This window comes from Leopardus geoffroyi, chromosome B2 (genome assembly GCF_018350155.1).
Source record: "Leopardus geoffroyi isolate Oge1 chromosome B2, O.geoffroyi_Oge1_pat1.0, whole genome shotgun sequence".
Classification (NCBI taxonomy): domain Eukaryota; kingdom Metazoa; phylum Chordata; class Mammalia; order Carnivora; family Felidae; genus Leopardus; species Leopardus geoffroyi.
In genome coordinates, this window is record NC_059332.1 from 33,010,190 (window position 1) to 33,036,475 (window position 26,286).

A 26,286-nucleotide genomic window follows, 5' to 3' on the forward strand; every position below is an offset into this window, starting at 1 on the left:
GTGGGGCCCACTTCCCCCTCCACATCCTTGGAGAATGTGTGGCCAATGGCCAAGGGCATACTGGGCCTGTGCTGTGACTCCCGGAAGCAGCCGGGGGGGAGGGTCCAGAGGTCTCCCCCGAAGAAGATGCTACAAAGTACCTCCCTCTCACATACACCGAGCTAAATCCAGTGGCAGGACCCCTCCTGCTTCCAGCTCCCCAGCTCCTTGGCTAATTTCAACCACATTTCATCTGATTAGGGGTGAGAAGATTTGCATGCTCCAGGCTCCGTCCCCATGGAATTGGCCCCAATAATCCCTGAACCAAAAGACCAAACTCTGAAGTGTCATCATTTGACATTCACGCCTTTAGGTCTTGAGAGATGTCTTCTTTTCCAGCGCTCCTCGGAGAGCCTTTGCTTCTGGAGAAAAATGCCTGGAGCCAGGGGCCATGGGCTGTGAGGACACAGCCTGTAGGGGGCAGAGCTAGATGCAGGAGATGAGCTGATGTTCCCGCACCTGTTACGGATGAGCAAGAAGGAGGCCCCAGAAGGGCAGTGATGGACCCAAGGACACAGGGCTGGTCATCTGTTTGCTCACGTGTTCATTCTATAAACATCCACTGAGGCCCTGCTGGGTGCAAGGGAGCGTGAGGAGCACAGAGCCAAGAGAGCCCTATCCCTCCCCAGCCTCAAGGAGCCCAGCCAGAGTCAAACGGCAGAGCCCCAGGGAAAGTTCGATAGGCACTGGGGCAGATGTGCTTGAGGTCTCCCAGGTGGTGAGCCCTGGGGAAGGTCTTCCTCCCTTCAGGTGAGCATCTCCACTTGGGAGGAGAGCAGTTTAGGGAGGGAAGCCCACAGAGAGGCGGAGCCTTGGCCTGAGACTTAAGGGCAGAGGGCGCCCCCCCCCCCGCCCACCACTCAGGGCTCTGAGCAAGCAGGGGACACAGCAGGTAGAGCTGGGTTGTGCTAATACACTCCTTTGGGTAAGCAGACATGACCCCAACTGCCAGAAAATTTTAAAACACAGGACTGGCTTTAAAAAACTCTGCTCAGCTCCATCTCGCATCGGTCCCCATCCCACGGCCAGGCCCCTCGGCCAGGTCCCTTCTGCCTGACTTACCCCTCCCTTCAGCCTCCTTCTCATGCTGTTCCCCCACCTGGCATGCCTTTCCCTTCCTCTTCACGTGTCTAAGCCGGTCTGGCTGGGCCGAGTCCCCCGCAGTGTATCTCTTACTTTAACAGACGCATCATCCCAGCCCTTGTTCTCATTCAGGCAAACTCTGCTAAGCACCTGCTGCAGGCAGGGCAGGGTGCTGGGTCTGGTGGTGCACTGATCCTCCCGTGTGCACCGAGAGCCGGCTCCTTCCTCTCCTCACACGGGGGCTGCATACACAGAGAGTGTGAAGCCCAGGCCAGCTGGGAAACTCAAGTGAGTCCGGAAGACCGAGCCTCTTCCCCTTCCTGCCCTCCAGCGCAGGCTGCATCTCAGGAGGAAGCATCCCAAGACAGGCACTGTGGCGAAGAATGACAGGAGCCTGAGCCCTACATCCCAGCCTGGTGCAGCTGCAGAGCAGCCCTGCGTTCTCATACCCCTGCTCTGCCTCCGGGAAAGGATGCTGTCCTCAGTGAGTCTCGAGAGGGTCGGGGCCAGCCAGTGAGCTTGGTGCGGGGAGGAAGCTGGGGTCCCGGGACAGCTCAACCTAGCCCTCCGTGCCTCAGTCTGCCCTTCTGCAGGCCACGAGAGCAGCCTCAGGCCCCTGAGTGGGAGAAGGGCTAAAGAAGTGAGTTGCTGGGGGCTGGATTTTGTGACCCATTCCACAAACATTTACTAAGCAGCTACTATGTGCCAGGGAGACACATAGCGGAGAACAAAACGGGCAAAAAATCTCTGCCCTCGTGGACCATAAACAAATACACATTTACTTGTCAAGTGCTGTAAGAAAAACAGAGCGGGGAACAGGGAACAGAGAGTGATGGCCCGGGGGAGGGTCTATTTCAGATACTGTGGTCAGAAAGGCCTCTCTGAAGAGGGGACAGCTGAGAAGACACCCAAATGCACCGAGGATGTGGGCCACATGGATACTCAGGGAAAGACAGTTCCAGGCAGAGGGACCCACCAGTGCAAAGGCCCTGAGGTGGGCTTACGTCTGGAGTGTTAGAGGAGCAGTGAGGAGGCTGGTGTGGCTGCAGCAGAGAAATGGAGAGGAGAGGAGAGTGGAAGGAGACAAGACCAGGGGGGCAGCAGGAAAGGAAGTGGCCCTCTCTTAGGGGGTCTCTGGATCCGGGGAGGGGGGGCCTGGGGCAAACCTCTCTGGTTTCCCAGATATATGAGGAGCGTCAGCACCCCCCCCCACCCCCGTGGCACAAATCTTTCTGGCTGGCCAAGCTCTTCCCCCTTCACCTCGGAGCCTCCAGAAGGCAAGTGTTCCCTCACAGCAAGAGAAGCTGAGTCTAGAGATGTCACAGAGCCGTGGGATGAGGAGGCGCCCCGGCCTTGAGCCTTGGCTGCCGGTCACCACCCTTGCCGCTGCACTGACTGAGGCCATCTAAATGCAAGTCTGATGCTCAGCCCTGGGAGTTGGAGCTGGAGGTCAGACCAGCAACAGCTTGACTCACCAGCATCTCTGGAATATCAATAGGGGACACAGGGACACAGCGGGGAGATGAGGCTTTGGAACTTCTCGCCGCGCAAGGGACAGGACGTCCTCCAAGGAGCAGGCCTGACCCACCCGCCCCCACCCCTTCTTGTCACCACCAGAGAGGCCATGGCGTTCCCACCCTAGAGGCACGGGCCCGGATGTGCCCGGCGTGCTGGAACCACCTACCGGAGAGGACCAGAACGAAATTCCCCAGGTGACCCCCTGGAGAGACCCCTGCCAGGAACTGACCTGTGTCCTTCCTGCCACATTCACCAGAAGTGGGGGAGCCTTCTGCTGGATTCAAATTCCACTCCTGCTATTTTCCAGCTGGGCGGCCTCAGGGGAGTTACTTAACCTCTCTGAGCCTCAGTTTTGCCATGCATATAATGGAGCTGTCTTGAGGGCTAGATGAGTTAACACGAACCAAGTGCGTAAATCAAGACCTGGTCCACGGGAGGACTCCATAAATACTGCCCCTAATATCATCCATTCTCCTGTCGCCCACACAGGAAGCCTGGGCTGCTACTCCACACTTCCGTTTGACCTTAAGCAGGCCCCTTAACTTCTCTGAGCCTTCCTCTTCCTCATCCGTGAAATGGAGCACTGCCGCAAGTAAACCGAGGCTCACGGGGGGGCCCATGGGCAGAGAAAGGCTGTGAGGCTATAAAAGCTTACACCCCAGAGCCCCACCCTGAGAGGGCCCAGGACGGTGGTGGGAGGCACCGAGGGCAGGGCCACGACTGTACCACCCCCTCAAGCCTGTCTCTCCCTCCCTAGGTGACTCACTCGGCATTATCTCGGGAGCCCAGGTGGGGCCTGCGCTGCATGCCTAATCCCAGCACTGGTTGTACTCTGCCTTTCGGCCTTCCCCTCCGCAGCCGCAGCCTGGCAAGGAGGAGGGAGCCCTGGCGTTCAAAGCGGGGGAAATGCACAAGCGTGCACACGCACACGGGCCTGTCCCCGGACACCCCTACTGAGGCAGGCCTGCCGGTCACGTGCCCAGAAAATCACATATGTGCGCCCCTCCCTCCCACACGTGTCCTGCCCTAGCTGCCTTGGGAGCTCACCTCGCTGCCCTGTCACCACGAGACCTGCTGTCCTGTAAGGCCCAGGCTGGCCTGGGCTCCTGTGGTTTTGTCATTAGCCCTGCCCCGGAACGTGGCCTGCAGCTTCAGTCAGGGCCCCCACAGACCTTCCAGCTCGCCCCAGACCTCCCTAGGAACGGTCAGGGAGCAGGGAGGGCCATAGCCCAGGCAGCCAGACCCCTGATAATGAACCTCTGATGTGTGTCCCAGAGCTCCCACAGCCATGGGCCAGAAGCACGTTTCGTTCTGGTTTACCCCCATTTCACAGATGAGAAAACCAAAACTGAGCAGCGGAACGACTTTCCAGGGCTCTCACGGCCAATAAGCGGCCAAGCCGGAGCCTGGGTCCGTCCGCCAGAGCTGACCCGTTAACCACATGCTGCCACCCCTGTGATCCAGGCTGGGAGAGACGGACAGCATGGGGTTGAAGGGCCTGGGTCTGACCGCCTGGCTCCAAGTCCTGCTCCAGCACCTCACTGTGTGAGCCTGGGCAAGCCACCTCACCCCTTTGAGCCTTAGTTCCCCCATCTGTAAAATGGGAACACAAACACCAGGCCCTCAGGGTCATCACCAGGATTCATGATTGTGGAGGGAGGGTGCCTGGCACGGGGCAGGGCTCAGTCAAGGGCCACAGGATGGCCCAGGGAGAGCACGGTGCTAATGGGGGCTGGGAAATTCGGGGCCAGGGCTTTCTTTATGCCCTGTGCCAATGGCCCAGTCAGCGCTGGGTGCTATGCGAGAGCTCCCCACCCAGAGGACAGAGCTGGGTTCCATCCCTGGTCCTCCACATCCTGGTTACGTGGCCTTGGGAAAATGACCTACTCTCTCTGGCCTCAGTTTCTTCATCTCTAAATTGGACACAGTTATGTTCCCCTGTAGGACGTCAAGTCCATACAGCAGGCACCCAGGACTTGCTGGCCAAGCTCCCCTCAGCTCTGATGGGCATCCTCAGCCTGGCAGGCGTGCCCTCCCCTCTACACCGCTGACACTTCTCTGAGCAACTCACAGATGATTTATACTTCAGAGGACGAATCAATACAATATACGGCCAAAGACATCTTTAATCTTTCACAGGGATTAGGCTACAAGGTACAGCGGCCTCTTTCTACAGGCCGCTCAATTCTGATTTCAATTTGGCCAGCCGGAGCATGGCTTTCTCTCTCCTTTTCTTTTCACCCACCTAAAGACGTTCCTCCAAATCAAATTTCGTTTAGCAGGATGAGGGGAGACCTAGCTGCCCAAACACGAGGGCAGGCCCAGCCAGGGCCCTGGGGCTACAAGGGGAGACAGCAGGAGGGTCTGAGGATGTGGGAGGTCGGGCCAGGCAGGAGGTCAGGCCCTTGGCGACGGGATGGGGCACAGGGGTGTGTGACGGGCACCTGTGCCAGGCCAGGAGGGCCCCTGAGCCGCAGGCCCTGGCAGAACAGCTAGTTCTCTTATTTTTCTAGAATTCCTTTTTGAAAATCTTGAGCAGACTTCCTGTTTTCCAACTACCAAATGACTGATTATATGCTTATGGCAAATTCAAACAGTAGTCTTGAGTTTCAGCCAAAACACAACACCTAGACTTCACCCCAGTGGGATCTGTGTGTGTGCATGCACGCACGTGTATGTGACTGTCTGTCATGCCCCCATCCATGGGAAACAGGGGCAGAAGATGGAGTGATGAATACAAAAGCAGTTACGACGTCTGGTCCTGGAGGCAGACAGCCTGGGTTCAAATCCCTTCTCCACCTCTCACTTGTATGACCCGGTGCCAGCTATTATTTGGCCCCTCCAAGCCTCAGTTTCCTCCCCTATAAAAGAGGGGTGCCTACCTCATGGGGTAGGGAGAATCACCCAGGACAACAGGTGCTCGGCGTGTGCCAGGCACATAGGGAGAGCTTTGTGAGTACCAGGAATGGCTTCTAGAACCTTATGTCAGGGACTGAACACAACCGAATATGAAAATTCTAGACCTTCTGTCCCTGCCCCCATCTAGCGCCTCTGTCCCCAAATCCTGACGCCCACCTTAAAGAGACAGGTGGTGGGCTAGTGTGGGAAAGGATTCAAGCCACTGAGGACAGGCACCGCCAGAGCAGGGTGGGCAGGGCCAGACCAGAGAGAGGCACCTGTGTCTGAGCAAAGCAGGGAAGCACATGTGGGCAGCCAGAGGCAGGGGGCTGGGGCACCAGGGGCCTGATGCTACCAGGGGGCCCCCAGGGAGCTGCCGCCCACCTGCCTAGAGGTGAGAGCAGGGCCCATCTACCCCATGCCCCCCTCTGCCTGGCCAGCTGCCAGAGCGGGGAGTGGCCTGGAGCCACAGCCATCGGTCAGCGCCGCCCCACTTCCGTCCTCTCCACCAGGTTACAGGCACCCGAGCTGTGCTGGCTGTACAATTAAAGGGGCTTATCTGAGATTTATAGCAGGATTATGCCCGCAGGGTGTTACCAACGCCAGCCTCTGGATACTCTGTGGTCCTTAGGAAAAGCAATTAGAGTCCCGGGGTTATACGGGTATAAATATACAGATGCCATCCTCCAAGGTCGAGGGCGCCACAGTGAGCTATTTAGAGAAAGAGCCTTGGGAGAGGCCAGGGGCCCCTCTGCCAGGAGCTGGGTCTGTCAGGAGGGGGAAGAGCCTCTCTGCTTCCCCCACACCCCATCCTCTCTGAACTATCCCTCTTATCAAGGCTCACCCAACCCGGCTGGAGCCCTCAGCCCAGGGGCCTGACTGCTGATCCGGATCCCCACCACCACAGCCCCAGGCAGGCCACCCTCCCTCAGCCAGGCCATGGGGCCATCGGAACCAAGTGGCCCAGGCTTCAGACTGGGCAGAGCGTTAACCCTTGCTGTGCCTGCCTCTTACTGCTTGCTGATACCTAAAAGCTTTATCCCTGGAGCTTTTGAGGACAATTAAGGGAATGCAGCAAGCTTAATGGGGAGAAGGGTGCCCGGTGGGGAATGGGGGAGACCTCCAGGAGGGCACATCACCTTCGCGGGTCCTCACATCCCACCCAGGGGCACCTCCTTCCCTGCAGCCACAAGGAAGAAACACAGCCCCGCCTGCCCCGTGTAAGACACGGCCCCTTCTCTCACCCCACACCCCCCCTCCACACACACAGCTCAGTTCCTCAAACAATTCTTTCTCCAAGAACCTGCTGGCTGATCTCCCAGCTCCTGGGTCCCTGAGACCCGCCCCTAAACAAGACCACCTCCGTCCCCACCCCCTTCCCCTTCTCTCTCTGTCTGAGAACAGCAGCTGTCCCACTGGATCCCGCGCTGGGAATACTGGCGGTCCCTCTGTCTGCCCGGCCACGTCTGCAGAAGTCATTCCGTCCACCCCCTGCCCCTGGGAGTCACCCAGCAGGCCGGCAAGGCCACAGACTGTGCCCCAGTGCTCCCGGGAGAGACTGAGGCCTACGAGGGAATGGCCTGGGGCAGGACCCAGAGAGTGGCTCTCAGGCGGCGCTTGGCCACTGTGCCCTGACATCCCCCTGTTCCCGAGCATGACTCACCATCCTCCCGGGACTTCTGGATGAAGGCCTCCACGCCGCTCTCGCCGTAGCTGCCCTCCGAGGCCAGCGTGGACACGTAGTTCCACTTGAGGGCGCGAACGATGTCCACCATGGCCTGGGCCTGGTATGTGTCCGAGGGCACCACTCGGGAGAAGAAGTCGTAGCGGCTGTTGTCACTCAGGTCAGGGGCTGTGGAGGCGTAGCTGATCTGGGGGATCTGGAGGCGAGAGGGGCCGCTGATGGGGGCTGCTGGCACCCCCACCATGCCCAGCCAGCACCACACCACTACTCACCACCTCCTTTCGTCCCCACCGCCTTGGGAAGGGTCAGGGCACTGCCTCCTCTTGTCTTGGGCGAGACCCTGTGATACGGGTTGGACCACACACACACACACACACACACACCCTGGAATCATACAGGATTACATACATAAACACACAGCAGAGCCTCTGGGTGCCTCCAGTTACATAAAGACTGAGAGTCCTTTCGCCCATCAACTCCCCCCAGGCAGCCGCTCATGTCACCACCCAGCAGACCCTGTCCCCATGGCTCCTTTGTCCTGCCCACGTCAGAGAAGACAGGGCCCCACCACCCCACAGATAGAATTGCAGGAGGACAGAGTGGACAGGGACCCCACCCCGGGGAAGTCCCTCTCTCTGCAGGCTGGGATACAGGGCCCAACAGCAGACTCCTGCCCCAGCTCTCCACAGAGCACCTTCCCGCACCCACAGACCCCCACCCGGGCCCTCCCCAGGCAAAAGTGAGATGCAGAGCCCTTAAGCTGTCCTTCTTCCTGTGGTTGACATCCAACCATTCCCAAAGGACAAAAACCTCACAGCCAGCCTGTGGCAACTGAGAGTGGGGAATGTTCCGGGGGCAGCAGGATTTGGGGCACGCCCTGGACAAGAGGTTGCCCACTTGGACTGTGCTTTGGGTGTCCCTATCCCCGGGGACACTGGAGGTCTGCCTTCCACTGAGGATGCCCACTAGGAAAAGAACATGGCCCAGCCTATGCCCTGTGATGCCCCCCCAAGGCGGGCCCCAGCAAGCCCCTCATTGCCTCCCCTCACTGAGCTCACCCATGAAAAAAGAAAGGATGAGGTGGGAAAAACAGATGTTTGGTTGTCTGGATTTGCTGAGCAACTAAGGGTTAACCCCCAAACCCTCTCATTGTAGTTCTTGTGATCTTTACAAGATGGCATATGCTACGTTAACCACTGTGGCACTGTTTCTAATAGCAAATCTCTGGAGGCTACGGCCACACAGGAATACTATTTGGCCGTGAAAAAGAACCAGGCAGCTTTCCATGCAGTGCTCTGCACAGCTCTCCAAGACCCACAGAGGAAAGAAAGAAACGAGGCACAGTTCTGCGTGTGAACAGCATCCCCATTATCACGTGAGGGGGCAGGACAGACTCTCGCCGCCCTGAAACGAAACAGCTAAGTTGCCTCCAGAGAGGGGACAGGGTTGGGAGGACACCTTCCCCCTCATACCCCGTGTATGTTTTGCATGTAGAATCATGCAAACATACCTCCCGCCTAGAATCTTCCCGAGCCGAAGCATCCGCCCCCTTTCCTACCTGTGTCAACAGCCTCTGAAAACTAGCCCGGTCCTCCTTGCCTTGGAGAGCACGGAGCACGAAAACAACACCCCCAAGAATGTGGACTCTGGCCAGATAGCTGATGGTTAATTGTAAACGTCTGTTATGTTTAAGGCCCGCTAAGGGTATCACAGCCGCAGGGGTTGGTTGGGTGTTTAAGAGTCTGTCATTCGGAGCAGTCTCCCAGCTTCAGCACTATTAATGCTTTGGGGGTATAATTCTTTGCTGGGGGGCTGTTCTGTGCACTGAGGGATGTTGAGCAGCAACCCCAACCTCTACCCACTAGATCCCAGAAGCCCCTGCCTTCCGCAGTTGTGACAATCAAAAACGTCTCTAGACGCAGCCAAGTGCCTCCCGGGGAGCAGAGCAGAACTGTCCCCGGTTGAGACCTGCGGTTTTAGAGATATGTACTGAAATATTGAAGGATGCAGGGATCTGAGGAGGTCTGGGGTTTGTTTCCAAAGCATCACAGTGAGAGCACATCCAAGAAGAAAGAATAATGGCCAAGAACGGACAACTCTGAGTCACATGTACGTGGGGGCTCACCACCCTATTTGTTTTGAACATATCTGAAATGTCCATATTTAACCAATTTTTAACAATAAAACAAAACAGACAGCACCCCTGAATCATCCCCCTGAACAGAAGTGCCCTGAATTTGGAGCTGGAGCAGGTGGTGGGGACTGTGGGGCCAGGGCCTGCCCTACCAGCCTGCTGTCCCAGCAGGTCCCCGAGCTCCCGGGGTGTTTGTCAGCTTCCGCCTGGGCCTGGGCCTCAGCGAGGAGTGCTAATCACAGGCCCAGGAACCCGCTCTCTTCCTAATTAGAAGAAGCTTGTCTCCTGCTTCTGATGTTTCCACCCAACACGGGGCTTGTGTCAAAAGGGACGGTGCCCAGCAGAGGGGCACGAAGCCCAGGGAGGTCTCGGGGTCCCTCCCACAGGCAACTTCTCACTCATCCTTCATTCCTCCTTCCAAGCCACCTCCCTGCCTCCCCTCCGGTTCAAGCACTCTGCATGGGCAGGGATGGCAGCCAGACAGACGGACGTCCGGGGACCAGGACCCAGGCCCCCATCCGACCACTAGCCCCCATTCCCACAAAGGGTGGGAGGGCCAAGCATGGGGTTCCCACAGGGTACATGGTAGTCAGCCTGCAGGGGTGCCCTGGTCTCAGATTTTGGGAGCCCAGGAGGGGCCCCTGATCCGCCCCCAACAATTCCTGAGACCCTGGAACAGGGATCCAGCCCTGAGGTGGCTGGGAGGGAGGGGACAGCTTCCCGAGCAGGGTCAGGGGATAATCCCTGGCCAGCTCCTCCTCCCCGTCTGAAGGCTCCTCAGTTCCAGGCCACCGGAGTTTCCTAGCGGGGTGGTTTCAGCAGAGATTTGGAAGCTAAACTGCTCAGGTTCAAATCCCAGCTCAGCCACCCACCAACTGGGAAGCCTCCAGCAAGTTGCTTCACCTCTCAGGCCTCAGTTTTCTCAGCTGCCAAATGGGAGGTCGTAAGGGTCACACGAGGGAATTTTCGGGAACTGCGGGCAGGCAGTAGGCACTCAAAAGGTTAGCCCAAAGGTGGGCTATGATCCTTCCCGCTACACCTCCCTTAGCCCTCTATCCCCATGCCCCCCCTCCGGGTCCCTCCCCCAGCTCTCTCCCAGTGCTGTTACTACTGTGCTCCTGGCGGTGGGGGGCCTCCTCCTGGAATGCTGACCCGCAGGCTCTCCAAGGCCCTCCTCCCCCCTGGCCCCACCCAGGCCTGCAGTGCATGGGGAGACGCAGGGACCCCCCCCCCCTCACCGGACACCCGGGACAACCTGGCCCAAGGGCGCTCTGACTGATGCCTCCTCAGCTCTGTCTCAGCAGCACAGCTGAAGCCAGAGGGGCATTTGATTACCATTCTCCTCAGAGAAGTCCTCTCCTCTCCCAACAGCAGCACGACAGGGGAGGGGGCGGCCACACCCCTGCCAATGCCAGCACAAGGGTCAGCCACAACCTGGATTCCAGCAGCCCCTGACCAACCACGGCTGGCCTACTCTCGGTCCATCTGCCTGGCTCCTTCTGCCCACAGGGCCCCTGTCACCTCTTCCAGGCAGCCCTCCCTGAGCTCCAGAGAGCCTGCTCAGACCTCCCCCAGCACAGAGTAGGGCTGCTCCAGGGGCACCAGGCACGTCCTCCTGGGGTGAGGATGCCTGGTCTTGTCAACTCAGCAGGCATTTTAAGACGCCCCCATCATGCTGGGCAGGGCTACTTGTGGAAACGCAGAGAAAAGTGGACTGCTCCCAACACCCACTGCACCCCTGGAAGGAGCAGGTGGGGGCACCCCAGAGTGACGCACGGTGTGTCTGGAGCTGGCACCCAGCAGAACCTCCCGCTTGCAGAAGGGATGAGTGACTGAGGGGAGAGAGGGAGGCAGTGAAAAAAATCTCTCTCTCCCTCTCTCTCTCTCTCTCTCTCTCTCTCAGGCTTCTAGAGTGACAAGGAGGTCCACGCCACGTGGGGAAAGACAAAAGCTGCTTCCGGGCTTGAGCAACAATGAAGATGAATGCCAAGTGCATCTGTCTGTGTGTGTGTGTATGTGCGCGTGTGCACCCACGTGTGCATGCACGTGCTGGGGCATGTGCCCCGAGCACACAGGCGCACAGTACATTCATTCATTCCTCCCACCAATAGTCACTGAGCACCGCCCGCCTGCCAGGCATAGTTCTGAGTGCTGGCGATGGACAGGTGGACAATCTGTCCTCGTGGGGCTCCCAGTCGAGACAGGCAGGCAATGGAAAGGGGATACCAACCTGTTAGACGGGAATAAGGGCCCATGAGAAAAAGGAAGAACAGGGCAGGGGACTGTTAGAGGGGCCAGAGGAAGTCTCTCTGATAAGGTGACATCTGAGCCAAGACCCCAAGGAGGTGAAGGAAGGAGCCATGTGGGTAATTGGAGGGAGGGCACTTCAGGCAGAGGGAAGAGCCAATGCAAAGGCCCATGCGCATATGTGTGCTGAGAGCCTGAACTTGCTCTCAGGCTGCCCCGGGCCAGGTCAGCAGCCCCACATACCTACCTACAGGTGGCAAAACAGCCAGACACGCAGGCAGTGCCCCAGGGTGCCCACAGCGCAGACTCGGGGTCACTGGCTCCCAGTCTAGCAGAATCTAGGGACTCCCTGAGAGTGGCTGGTCCACGTCCCACACCGTCCAGAGGAGGAGAAGGGGGTAGGAGGTGGGACACCCCCAGCGCGTAACAGCCAACGAGAGCGCAGTCCCCTGAAAGCCGATACTTCATTCAAGGCTGTTTATAGAACAGTCAGGGATGAAGCCTCTACCTTGACCTCAGCAAGGCCTGCAGCACCCTGAGTCACGTAGCCAGGGGCCCATGGCCATCACCATGGATACCCCAGGGCCACACCACAATAACCCCAACCCTCTTCCTGTGAGCTTTAGTGTTTAAAGGCACCTCCCCTTTCTGCCTCTTCCCTGATGCTTTGCACAGCACAGCATGGCTCTAGCACACTATGGAGCCAGCCTGCGCATGCGCAGGGCTGTGCTATGACCCAGCCTTGTCATCCAGCTCTGTGACCTTAGGCAAGCGAGCAGCCTCTCTGGGCCTCAGTTTCCTCCCCTATAAAGAAGTCACAGTAACAGAAGGGACTGCACGAGCAAGTACTTGCAAAGTGCTTCAAACACGTGGGCACTGCTGGGTATTATCCCTGGAGAAGGAGGCAAGGCTAGGACCAACGTGCCCATTTTGCAGATGACAAAACCGAGGCTCGGGGAGAGGAAAGTACCCTCTGAACATCACAGCCAGGAGACATCAGAAAGAAGGCACCGACTGAGCTGCTCTGCCTCCTGTTCACTATCCCCGAGTCCTGGCCCCAGGCCCTGCCCACCGTCCCAGCTGACTCTGCTCTCTCTGCCCCACCCACAAGCCAGACCAGGCAGCCACAGATTGAAGCTGGGACCCTGGGGCCACCTCCGGCCGCCGGCCAGGCCAGGCCAGGCCCCAGGCAGACCTCGGGGCCCCCAGGTGGCTGGATGCAGCCCCTCTCACCAGGGAAGCAGGGAGACCCCGCATTGGGCCAGGCAGACCCCGGATTGGCTGCCTGCTCCCCGCCCTTCTGATCCTGGCTGCTTGAGGCCTCGACAGCCCGGCTCTCAGCATCAGCTATTTTCCTCACAGATGAAAGGCAGCCAGGCTTTTAGGGGCATGTTCAGAGGGCCTGTGAGAGGAGAGAACGCCAGCTTCCAAAGGCCTGGCCTGCACGGTCAGGGCTGAGGGACCCTGTCCCCCGCCCCCGCCCCCTTCAGCCACCTGAGTCATGCACCGTCGTCTCCCAGGGGGCTCCTGCTGCAGACACAGTGCCCAGTGGAGGAGACACTGCCAGCCTCCCCTTCCTCCCTCGATGGGGCCTCAGGAGGGGTGGGGAGGAGGTGTCTCACTCAGCGCTGGGCACACAGTAGGCACTTCACACACTCTCACGTGGCACCAAGCCCCTCCTCTCAGCCAGGTGCTCAGGGCCCATTTAAATAACCCACCTTCAGAGAACTAGCCTGGTGGGGGCTGGGAAAGGCGGTCTCGGGGTAACATGCATCCGGGCTGACAAGCCAGGTTTGGGGCGACAAGAGATTCACTGGGGGTCTCGCAGGGGGGCTGTGGAGAGGGAAAATGTTGGCAGTGTGGGGACGAGGGCTTGGACAGACCGAAGGGGTACAAAGACAGGGGTGCAGGGTCAAGGGGGGGTTCAAAGCAGCTGGGCAGGGCCGTGACAGCGAGAGAGCAGGGATACGGCAGGGGGGGTGCAGGGACACACGAGAGGAGCAGTACGGGGGGACCCAGCACATGGAGGGGGCACGGATGGCCCCTGCCCTTGACCCTGACCAGGCCCACCTCTGACAAGGACCCCGGGGTTTAAGAGCAGAGGATAAGAGTGACCCTACAGCTTAGGACAGCCACGAGGAGGCCTCACACACCCATTCCCCACGGAGATGCCCCCTCCACCAATTACTAAGGAACAGAGAAGCAGAGGCCCAAGGCCTGGGAAGCAGGAGGTGGGCAGACACCCTGGGCAGGGGGCTGACCCTGCATCCGGGTGGTCTTTGGAAGGACGAGGGTAGACCCCGGGTAGGAAGACTGCCACCCACCCCGGGGCCTCCTCTCGACCCACAAGCTGAGGGCCTCCCCTCTCCACACTCAGTAGGTCATTTGGGGGCCGCTGGCCACTTCCCCGCTCACTTCAGGACGCCCTCATTAATCAGATCTCACTACCCTGTTCTACAGACACGGATCCGCCACCAACCGCCAGCCTCACGCATCCCGTCACTCGGGGGGCCTCGCCACGCACCCCTGCCTGGCCCGGGGCTGGCCTGTGCCCCAGTGCAGTCGGTCAGTCACTCAGCCCCCGGCTGGGGGCTGCATCCACAGTCTCCAATCTGCGTCTAGGTGCCCCGGGCACTCAGCCTCCCTGGCTCCGCCCCCTGCCCCGCCCCCGCCCAGGCCTGGAGACGGGGTGACCCTGCCCTCCGCTGCCTTCACACAGGCCCCCTCTTCTTCTCACACCATGGCCTGCAGCACCTCCTCACCGTGACTGAGAAGTGGACAGCAGACTCTCCCAGGAGGCAAATGCTATCTTAAAAGACAGTAAAAGTTGCCCACAAGGCCCCTGTGGTCCCTTTGCCTCGGCTGCTCCCGAGGCCCCCAGCCTTTCCCTCCCACACGACCCCCCCCCCCCGTCCCGCCCACCCACACACACCCCGGAGACTCTGATGATTCGTTCGTTCATTCACCCACTGGGTAATGGTTCACGGAGTGCTTACTGGGTGCCTTGCCCACTCTTTGGCACTGGGGTGAACACACAGAGACAAAAATCCCTGCCTTCAGGGAACAGACATTCTAGTGAGAGAGATAATCGATAACAAACGGAGGCGCACACAATTGATGTTGTCCTTAGAGCCGCTGGGGACACTTCCTGGCACGTGGTAAAATTCAACCCTCTGACCCCGGTGGTTGGCTGGGGCCTTGTGACGTACGCTGGCCAACGAGGCGGGAGCAGAAAATGCCCTTCCTTCGGGGCCAGGGCGTTTCATTGCCGTTGTGAGACCCTACAGGGTATGGGCTCCCTCTGCCACTATGACCAGCGATGTCCCAGGCCAGCCTGGGTGCCCAGGAGATGAGACAGGACACTCAGCCCTCCCGCGTAGACATGTGGGGTAGTAAGCATTTAGTTTATGTATTTTAGACCACGGAGATCTGAGGATGGTTCGTTCTCACGACCTAACCTCACCAAGGCTGACGGACGCAGGAGGCGTAAGCATTACGCTCTAGCTCCGGGACAGTCAGCAAAGCGTCTTATTATTCACCTCCAACTCACGAGCCTGGAGGTGTCAGGTTCACATTCGGCACAGGCTGGTTGGGGCTGAATTGAACCACATTCACACACACACACACACACACGCAATCATCATCATCATGAGAACTAGCATTTACTGAGTGTTTACTATGTGCCAAGAACAGTCCTAAGTGGTTACAAATGCCTGAACGCCTTTGATCTTACAATAACCATAGGAAGTAGACCCTCTTATTCTTCCCATGTTCCCCAAAACTGAGGTACAGAGAAGTTAAGACACTTGTCCAAGCTCACACAGCTAGTAAGTGGCCGAGGCAGGATTTGAACCCAGGGGGACAGGCTCCAGAGCCCATGCTACTACCTGTCACATAAAACCCCAGCCTCCCCCTTATACAAGAGGGTCTACACGGACGTGTGCAGGCACACACGCACACACACGCAGAATCTCCTGTGGGGCAGTGTCCTTAGGGCAGCAGCAGAGGAAGCCAGCCCTAGTACCCCTCCCACCCGCCTCCACCGAGCTTGGCGCCCCCCTCCACTCCTGGCTGTCACACTCTGGGGTGAAGTGGCCCATCTGTCTCCAACACAAAGGATCAGGCAGGGGTGGGGGCCAGAGGCCCCAGAGGGGTTGTGTAAATGGCTCTGCTTTGAGCAACAGCTAATTTCTAAACATAATTATTAATTTCATGCTTATCATATGCAAACCTCTGTCTCCCAGACGAGATGAAATTGATTTAATTAGAAATTCCACCATCAAGCCTTTTGGATCCAAGCTTTTTAATTAGGATCACCAACCCCACCCAAGGCTGCCAGAAAGTGGGCTCCTGGCCCCTGCTTCTCTTCCCAAGGCCCCAGGCAGGGCCAGGATGTGTGGGCACCTCCAGTGTCACCAGAGCTCCACTGGCCAGGCCAGGTCCCTTGCTGGGACCACTACCCATGTCCCACCCCACACAGGGTGACACGGCCCCACAGCCACAAGTGGCCTCCTTCTCCTGGCATCATAATGGGGAGACAGCTTGGAGACAACTCGTATCATCTCATACCAGGAAGGACTGGGGTGTTTAAGGTGGGAAGGAGACAGGAGAAATAACAGACCTCCCCTCCTCACGCAAAATTCGCATGCCAGCTTCCCTTTGGGAGACCCTGCCAGGTGCTAATAAAATGCCTTTTATAGCTCAGCTCAGGGCAGTCTGTCAAAATCATCCATAGTACCTGGCATTGTAACAAAGCATCTCCACACATCACCTCTGACCTCACCTCCGGCCACTCCCAGCTTGACGGCATTCACTGGCTCTGGTCACACCAGTCTCCTTGCCGAACCCTGAACATTCTAGGCACACTCTGCCTCAGGGCCTCCGCACTGGCTGTTCCCCCCTGCCTGAATGCTCTTCCCCCAGATCTGTATGTGGCCCCTCCCTCACAGACAGACTGCTCAAGGAAGGCCTTCCCCAACCACCCCTTTTAGGACCAATCCTACTTCCCTACCCTGCACCCCATTTCCACTTTCCTTGCTTTGATTTTCCTCAGAACAATGATCGCTTTCTAACGTGCTCAACATTTGTTTACTTTTCCACTTAATATCCACCTCCTCCTAAAACGGCAGCTCCGTGAATCCAGGGACCTTTCCTTCATCCCCCACAGGACGCCCGGCACAGATTTGGCACGGGGCAGGTGCCCAAGAAGCAAAGGGGCCACTTCATTCTTGCCACACAAGCAGCCTGAGGACACGCTCCACGGGGTCGTAAGCACCTTAGACGAGGTGAGGAGACCAAAGCTCAGAGCCCTAGGCTTTGCCAAGGTCACGGAGCTGGTCAGTGGCCGAGTTCCCATGCTTGCATGGTCTGCCGCTTTGCCTGGGGAAGCTGGCCACTCCACAGCAGTGCCTGGCACACAGACGCTGCTCTGAGGTCTCCCCCCTCCCTCCCCAGGGCTCAATGGGGTGTCCCTCACCTCCAGGGCCTGCTGTGCCCGCCCCTCCCAACCCCCACCCCGAGTTCACAGCAGCACCCTCGAAGGCAATCATTGTGGGGCTGTCCCACACCCACCTCTGTCTCCCCTTCCCCGGGGCCCACCCAGCCTCTTATCAGGAGGCAAGCGGACACTTGGATTAATTTCCAGGACTGTTCTGAATTATGTTTTCCAGGAGAGAACCAGACAGATGAGGCAACAGGACTTTGAACAAATATTTCCCGAGAAAGTGCTTTATTCAGTCCCTTGTCTCACTCTTTTAAACATTATATGTTTCCTTAGGAGCCCGGGAAAAAATGGGGCACGATAAGGCACGGAGGCTGGAGAAGAACAGAGGGCGCAGAGTGGAGGGCCTCGGCCGGCTGACAAAGGAGCCGCTCGGATGCAGACTCCAAGGAATTACCGCCGAGAAGAGCACAGGCGGGGGAGCGCGCGGTGCAAGGGCGAGAGCAAACAAGATCCTCAATCAGCACTTGTCCTATTTCATAAGCAAAATGTAGATCAATAAATTACATTCACTTGTGCAGGTTTTACATGCTGACTCCGTAACCTTGTCAAGAGTGATACATATGGGCGGGGGAGGCTAGGGGACGAAGGAGCCCAGAGGCCTAGAGAGGACGGGCCAAGGACCCGGCAGGGGCCCTGCGGCCACAAGGCCTGCACCCCTTTTTCCAAGAGGGGCTCAAAGCCCAAGATCCCGGAGGTGAGAAGCAGCCCCCTGCCTCGCTGTGCGGCCTGTGGGAAGTCACCTCCCGTGAGCCTCTGTCTCCTCATCTGTCAAATGGGCACAGTGTAAACCTTACTTTGAGGCTCCTGTGGGAAGATGGATATTAAATTTTAGAAAGAGAGCAGCGGACATCCAAGACGCTAGGAGTCGTGACGATACCCCTGGCACACACCCCCGGGGGCGGCAGTCAGCTGACACGGGCTCTCCCTGTGTTAATTCTCACCACAGGCCCGAGACAGGAAACCGTAGGCCTATTTTAACGAGAAGCTGTGGCTGTGGCTCAGAAGGCTGAGGAGCCCCGGGGTCACCCAGGCCCACCTGATGGCAAAGCTGGGCTTCCTCCCTGTGAGCCAGGGAGCTGGGCAGTACTGGGCGCTAGGCGACACCCAAGTGTCCAAGCAGGTAAGGGCAGGGCTCCAGACTCGCCCAGGGGGCCAACCTTCAAGTGCTCTGGGCACGTATAACGGGCTTGGTGGGGGCGAGACATGAGGGCCGGGGCTGGGGGGGGGGGTGCAGCAGGCGAGAGGCTGCTTAGGTGTTGGTCGTCATCATAACATGCGTGGTAGTTGTGGCTTAATGAGCACCTAGCCCATCATGGGCACCTCACAGGGATTATCTCATTTAATCCCCACACAGTAACCCCACGAAGTGAATGCTCTTTATTACCTTCGTTTTTTAGAAGAGGAAACAGAGGCCTTAGAACATCCAGAAATAAAATCACAACAAGTGGCAAAGTGGGACTTGAACCCAGGTCTACCTGACTCCAGCCCCTGAGGGCCTGCTGCACCTGGCACGCGCTCCACGTTCACTCCCGGCTCCTGCCCTTTGTCCACACCATCCCCCCACCCCGCGAAGCAGCCAGGATGGGGAGTCAAGAGTCCCCGCTCCAGATCTCTCCCCTCCACGTCTGGTGAGCACACCGCTTCCCATGTCTGAGCCTCAGTTACCACATCTGTTCGAGGGGTGGGGGGGGGGGTGTTTAATGACCTCTGCCTACTGGACTCACGAGGTAAGGACAGAGGGAGGGGCCTCCACAGCACAGGAGTGACATCTGCCCCCCAAGCTGCGGGAAGTGGAGGCAAGGCTGGGACAACCTCAGTGAGTGGGGCACGCCTGAGGGGTCCGTAACTACACCTGCTGTCCTCCTCATGCACACTGAGCGCCGATGGGGGCACAGCCAGGCGGAGGGAAAATTAACCACAGCGTCTGCCCAAGTGTTCTCCCAAGGTAACGTGCTGCGCCCATGTGTAATATACGGCTCTGTATTACTATAATATGATATAATGGGATGTATTAACATTATTGAACACATAGGCCGATAAAAGTCACATCACCATCACTCCATGTGATTTATATCACTGCCTGGGCCACAGCCAGGCTGGCAGGGGCGGGGGAAGGCCCCACAGAGGCTCTAGGGCTCTCGCTGGGGACAGGGGGCCAGAGCCCCGGGTAGGGGAGGGGGGCCCAGACCAGAGCAAAAGGAACGTGCGACCGAGCAGGCAAAGCCAGGCGATCCTCGGGCCACGGTGCCAAGCTGTGGTTTGGGGGCTCTCGGCCTGAGCCCTCCAGCCAGTTCTCACACTACTTGACCCCACAGCGACATCTGACCGTGCAGTCCCTCCACCTGGCTGCCTGGCCCCTTGCTCCCTGGTGCCCTCCTCCCTCTAAGACAGCCCCTCTTCAGCCGCCACGGCTGGTCCTGAACGCTGGCAACCCCGGACTCGGTCCTCCACCTTCTCTCTCCACTCACTCCCAGGCCACCCCATAACCTGATAACACACCCCCAAACTCCAGGCTCTCGCCCACTACCTGCTCCCCATGGCCATCTAGGGGGGCCCCCAGAACCTCCCGAAGTCCTTCCTAGCCAGGTAATTACTGCTCAGGCCACAGTACCGAATACATCCTTGATTCCTCTTTCTCTCAGCAAATGCTGCTGGCTCCACCTTGAAAATAAATCCAGAACCCAACCACGGCTCAACGCCGTCGCCACTACTACCCTGGGCCTCGGCTCCAGCATCTCTGGCCTGGACTATCCCAGCAGCCTCCTCGCTGGCCCCCCACCTCCCACACCCCCGCATCCCATCACAGAGTCCAGTCTCTAGCCCGCAGCCCAAGGGACCCATCTAAAACCCAAGTTAGATCATGTCCCTCCTCTCTTCAAGAGGCTCCCATCTCAGCCAGAGTGAAAGCCAACATCTTTCAACGGCTCACTAGGCCCTAAGCAATCTGCCCCCTTAGCTTCCTGCCCTCGCCGCCCACTTACCCTCTCCCTCACTTGCTCTGCTCCAGCCACCTGGGCCACACGCTCTTCCTCCCAACACACCAGGCAGGAGCCCGCCCCAGGACCTTTGCACAGGGTGTGCACTCACCACCGCCTGTGACACTACGCATTTCATTCACGCATCCTCCTGATCATCTACCTCCCCACTGGAGTGTCGGTCCCACGGGGACAGGGGTTTTTGTCTGCCTCGCTCATTGCCAGAGCCCCAGGACTTAGGACCGTGCCTGGCACCAAAGCCCTGATTTTCCAGGTTCTGCAAATAAATATGAATGACCAATGAACAAACAGATGAACTAGAGCAGCAGTCTGCTTCTACCTAATTTTCATAAGTGAGTTTCTCTACATGATTCTGTTGGTGAAATGTATCTGCTTCTAAAGAGTTTGAAAACCACTGGCCTGGTCCAGATGAGGAAACTGAAGAATGGACAGGCCAAGTGGCAATGATTTAGCCAAGACCACGGGGGGGGGGGGGGGGGGGGCGCTGGCTGGCCACTGACAGGGCTCATCCCTCCCCTGCCCACCCCACTGACCCAGCACTGCCTCCAGTGGGGCCCTGGGGTGAACAGACTGCTGAGCACCCAGTCTGTGGGGGGTGTCATCACCCTCCCACAGCTTCTTTGATCCCTGGATGCCCCCACCGTTGTCCCCAGCAGCCCCTCAATCTGAACCATCATCTTCTATTGGCACCCTCAGGAAGGGGCCCACATGCCGGTATACTCTGGGTGGTGTTCCACCCCAGGGTGCCCTCTTGGGGGATGTTTGTTGTGGAAGCCCCACATCAGCCTGCAACATAAGGGCTTTGGCCCCTGGCAAAGGCGGAGGTGATATGGGCCTCCCACCCCATCATGCATTCATGCAAAATATGTTTACTGAGCACTCGCGATGTGTCTGGCACCATGACAGACACCAGGGATGCCATAGTGAACATCAAATATCTGTCCTCATGGAGCTGAGTCCAACAGGAGAAATGGTCTCTAACCAGAAACACACATACATAATCACGTCAGATGTGCCGGAAGAGGCAAGGGGCCTGTGACAGCCTGGAATAAGGGCCTGGATCTGGTCAGGGCACCCAAGGAGGTTTCCTGAGGACAGGCAGGAAACTGACACCTGAAAGATGGATAGACAATACCCGGGTGAAGAGGGAAAAGGAAAGAGCATCTTGGACAGGAGGGAGCAGCAAGTGCAAAGGCCCTGTGGCCAAGAGCCCACGGCAGTTTCAAGGAAAGGCAAAAAATCACACAGAAGATGGGAGAATAGAACACGAGCTGCACCTGTACAGAAAACAGGCCTGGGGGCAAGATGGGGACCCAGGAGAGCAGTGGGGAGGCCACCGCACTAGTCCAGGTGAGAGGTGAGGGCAGCTGGGCCAGGGGCTTCCTGTGGAGATGGAGACAAGTATGACCTCCCCACAAGCCCTCCCAAGTGTCTCTTTCCTTGTGACACTTTGTGAGCCCTGCCCTAAACCCTAAGCTCTCCAAAAAACCAAAGGAGCCAGAAGACAGGCAAATAAGGTCTCCGGGTGCCTGCTTCCCCTCCGACCCCAGCCCGTCCCTTCAAGATAAGCAGGCTCCCAGGGGATTCTCCAGCTGTCCCAGTGACATAGGCAGGGTGAGGAGGCGGCGAGGGGCGAGGCCCAGAGCAGGAAAAGGCCACCCCTGCATCTCACCTCCATTGCCCTCTGCAACTCTGTGGGCTTGCCACGATGGAAAGAACCTGAATTCTGGTCTGTCACCAACTCACCACGCGGCCTCACACTAGATGCTTTTCCATCCTGTGCTCCAGGTTTCTTGTCTAAGAATCATAACTACAGTAATAGGTCACACCTACTGAGCACTAACTACGTGCCAGGCTCTGTTCTCAGCATTAATTTGTTTAGTCCTCACCAGAATCCCGTCATAGACAGAGACACCAGCATTTTGCCCATTTTACAGATGGGGGAACTGAGGCCCAGAGAAGTCAAACTACTTGCCCAAAGACAGGCGTCTGGTAGGTGGCCAAGCAGGGATTTGCGCCCTTACAGCTGAGCTGTCCTACCTCCCCATGGAAATAAGGACTGGACTGAATCGCCTTGGAGACCCTCCAAGCTCTGCTGTGGCTGCCTCCTGCAATTCTCGGCCCGGAGATTCAGCCTCCAGCCTGGAAGGCCCCAGCTTCTCCAGAAGGATAGCAGGTGCGATTTGGGGTGGGTCTGTCCCCAGACCCTTCTATTTCCACCTTCTGCAGAAACCTCCAAATGTGACCACATTCCTCCTGCCCACAATGTGCCAGGTATTAGATGCGGTGGGGGATAGCACGGTCCCTGCCTGGTACCAAGGGCCTGCTCTAGGCAGTGTCCCAGCAGTCCCCAGTGGCCTGGGCCCTGGCCGCCCACTGAGCAAACCTGTTCTTTAAGATACCTGTACTGGCTCCTTCCCTTCTTCTCATTCCTCCTCCATCACTGGTCACGAGGTCACCTCCAGCGGACCGACCCCAGACAGTGCTCTCTATCATTACCTCCCTTCATTTACTCCTAACAAAACCCTTCGAGGTAGACATTATTATCTGAATTTTTTAGGCAAAACTTGGAGACTGGGAGAGAAGTCATCCTCCCTCAATCGCTCTGCTTACTGACTGAAACCCAGGCCCCTCAATGCCAGAGACAGAGCCCACGGCAGGAACCAGCAGCACGTCTGGGTCCTGTCTAGACAATGAGGGGACAGGCCGGAGATGCCCACAGGCCCTCCCTGTCCCAGCCCGATGCATCCAGTTTCCAGCAACTGGTAATCTGAGCTGACACCGCTCTCTGAAAGGGAAGCCCTGAGTGGATCTTGGCCCCTTCCACTCTGTCTCACCCACTCAGGCCCCTGCCCCAGAATGCCCAGGCTTGACAAAGCTCTGCCCATTAACCCAGGCCTCAGCAGGTCCCACTGGGGGAGCCTCAGGTAGCAGAGCCTGGAGGAGGGTCCTGCCACCATCACAGCGGGGAACGCTGGGTCCCCCCTCGGTGCCAGCAGACAGCGGGCATCCACAGGGTAAATTGAGAGGAGCACAAAGCTCAGCCCGAGTTCCCCAAGCATCTCCCAACACCTGCTACGGGGGCCAGAATCCCCATCGCTGGGATCAAAGTGAGTTCTTTCAAAGCCACCCATGTTACCTGGAAGAGGGAGCCTTTAACCAGAGACTCTTAGATGAGGAGGGTGGGACTGCCCCCTCCAGTGCCCCTGACAGGGGTCTGTGCTTACCCACCTCCTAGGACAGGCAGCTCACCACTTCACAAGGTAGCCCATCCCAGCTCCAGTATCTGCCAGGCTTCTCGAGACCCTGAATTGAAATCTGTCTCTCTGTCCTTTCATGTGCTTCTGTGTGGTTCTCTGGAACCACAGAGCCCCAGCCTGTGCCCCCAGATGGAAGGCCTCCCAGGGCTCCTTGATTCTACTGCATTTACACCCCTACCCAGAGCCCTGCTTGGCCATCTGGCCCGTTCTTCGTTTGGTGGTCTAGGTCCACACACTGTGCACACACGCACACACAGGGGGCACAGCGGGGCACGCCCAGGCAGGACCACCACTTAACACAGGAGTCAGGCCACACCATTCTCTGCCCAACTCCCTCCCCCAGCCCTGACCTCCCTCTTGGGAGGAAATCCCAAGCCCTGTGTGGGCTCTGCTGCCCCCTAACCTCCACTCTTACCGCCGCCCCCCCCCCACCCCAACTGCCCTCCTTAAACAGTCCCTGAGCATCCAAGCGCAGCCCAGCCTCTCAGCCATTGTACCAGCGTGCCCTCTGCCTAGCTGGTTTATCCCCACAGAGCCACAGAGCATGCTTTTTCACTCCATCCACGCCTCCGACCAAATGTCACTGCTCAGAGACACTGTCACCGGACAGCTCGCCTAAAGCAGCCCCACCCCGTGCCCCGTCCCCTCCCCCGTGGCCCTTATCCCCTTTGCCCTTATCTCTCTTTGCCTCAATCTTCTGGCTGTGCCTCACAGGATCGGCAGCCCCGACAGCCTGTGAGCTGCACAGACCAAGGCCCCCAGGGCTGGAGACAGAGGTGCTGCCCCTCCCCTGGCCCGTCCCACCAGCTCCCACCTGGAGATGGGGGAGACAGCAGGAAGGCCCTCCAGGGTGGGCTGGGGGTGTGGAGAGTTGGAAGGCCACAGGAAATGGCTCCTCTCCAGGGGAACCCTGTGCCCCACAGGCTGCAAGGAGCCAAGTAGAGGCAGGCTTCTCTTCGATCACCCGTGGGGCTGCCATGGCCAGGTGGACGGCTCGGGACAGTCCAATCTCATGCTCCAGAGTATCAGCCGATGGTGGCAGGGGCCAGGAAGGAGGAAACACACATACAGACGGACATACGCACCAGAACTCAGCCCTGCCAGGGCCCAGCGGGCTCAGAGTCAGCCCATCCAAATGGAAGGACCTGCACACATGTGCGTGCCGCAGGGATATCCCGGAAAGGCTCAGTCATTCACACGCACGCACACTCAAGTGCTCACCCACGCCCCCTCCACATACACCCACGTATACACACACACACATACACACACACTTTGGTACAGTCAAAATGGCAGAGTCAGCATTCACAGTACCTTTGGGGAACACAAAAGAGTGTTCATAACCACCCCCCCAAAAGTCACTGCCCTGCCCAGGTGCCCCTCAAGCAGCTGGAACTCTTAACTGCCCACGGGTGAGCAGGAAAAGTGCTGACCTGCTATCCCCCATTAACACCCGGCAGGTGGCAGTTTTTCTGCAGGACTGGATGGAGCCAGTGGGAGATCCAGCCTGGCAGGGGCAGAGCTCAAGGTGGGCGAGAGCGGATGGGCCGGGAAAGGGTCTGAACAGGCAGTGGCCAGGGGGCCATGGGGGTGGAGCAGGACTGAGAGACTGGGCACCAGCGTGGGGCAGCCCAGAAGCTGTGTGCCCACCTAATCTACTTGCCCGCCTGGCCTGCTCCCACGGATACCGGGGGTGGGCCCTGGGGCTGGCAGACCCCCCCCCCCGCCCCAGGCACCAACTTTCCCAGGGTCACTGGCTCTGCTGCGGGGAGGGTGTCCTGGCCAGCACCCCCACGCTGCTTTTCCTGATTGTCGAGCTCTTCCATGAGGCTGTGGGGACACGAAAACCCCAACAAGAAATAGGGGGGCCTTGCCCAGAGACCCTGAGGTAGGGAGGCCTCCTCCCTCACCCCAAGTTGCACCTTATGTATAACTGTAGTGGAAAGTGGGGTGGGGGAAGCAGGATCACTCCCTGCGAGCCAAGCCCCACTCCAGCCTAGGGAGGAGAGAGCAGTATCTGTAATTTGTTTTAATAATCCTGCTGAACTGGGAGAAAATTAACAAACGAGAAACCAGCTCGAAATTAATCAAACTTCTCCCTGTCCATCCCCCACCTTCCATCTTAATGAAGGTTATTTATCCAACGAGCAATAAAACACGGAATTAAATTAAACAGGCCTTTTCTTTTCGTCCTCTCCCCCGCCCCAGGGAGGAGGTGTCTCGCGCTTACAGCTCTATAAGCTGTGCCTCTGGGAGGACGGCTGGGAGGACGACTGGGAGGACCGCGGCAGATCCATGATTCCCGGATGCCAATCACAGGGATTTCCCCAGAAGGAACCCCTCAATTAGCGCACTCCCAGTTTGGGTCTCACTCCCAGCCCTCTGCCAAAAATATGAACGGCAGTTAACTCAACCACCCTCCAGAGATGGGACAGAGGGAGGTTCCTATGGTTGGTGGGAGACTCCCCAGTTTCCCTGAGAGGGAGAGAAGGGCCTCGGTGTGGAAGGTGGGGACCATGAGCATCCCCTCACGCAAATGAGGATACCTTGATACCCATGGTTCCAGCTGGAAACGCCATCCTGGCCACAACGCCTTGGGAGGAAGGAGCTGGAGGGGGCGCAGGGCACAGGGCAAGCTGAGGAAGGACTTCCCATGCAGGGGAAGGAGCACCACAGGTCACTGCACTGCCCTTGGGCCAAGAACGCGCCCCACACCCTCGACTTCCGCTGGCAGTTTGTTGGGCAGCTGCCTCCCCAGATTTCTCTTCACTGCAGCTTTTGAATCCACTTCTGCTTGTGCCAGGCCACCTTTTAGAGTCACAGGCTCCTAAATAACTACTCTCAGGGACCTCCCTCGACCACTCTCTTTGGTCTTTCCCTCTGGCTTTGAAAACTGTAAGAATAATTGCCTTCCATTTACAGCT

The 26,286-nt window shown here is 58.2% G+C and overlaps 1 protein-coding gene and 1 long non-coding RNA gene across 10 annotated transcripts in view; one reads left to right on the plus strand and one right to left on the minus strand.

Moving 5' to 3' along the window:
• Positions 1 to 26,286, minus strand: part of GRM4 (glutamate metabotropic receptor 4) — a 150,118-nt gene that overhangs the window by 88,826 nt on the left and 35,006 nt on the right. For all 9 annotated transcript variants that reach the window (XM_045497941.1, XM_045497942.1, XM_045497945.1 and 6 more), the window contains one exon: positions 7,202 to 7,418. In XM_045497941.1, the coding sequence (XP_045353897.1) occupies positions 7,202 to 7,418 (217 nt within the window). The remainder of the gene's footprint in view (positions 1 to 7,201; positions 7,419 to 26,286) is intronic.
• On the plus strand, positions 15,675 to 17,630 carry LOC123608266. The gene is made up of 3 exons (XR_006717155.1): positions 15,675 to 16,279; positions 16,733 to 16,888; positions 17,380 to 17,630. It is a non-coding gene; the product is annotated as an uncharacterized LOC123608266 (long non-coding RNA).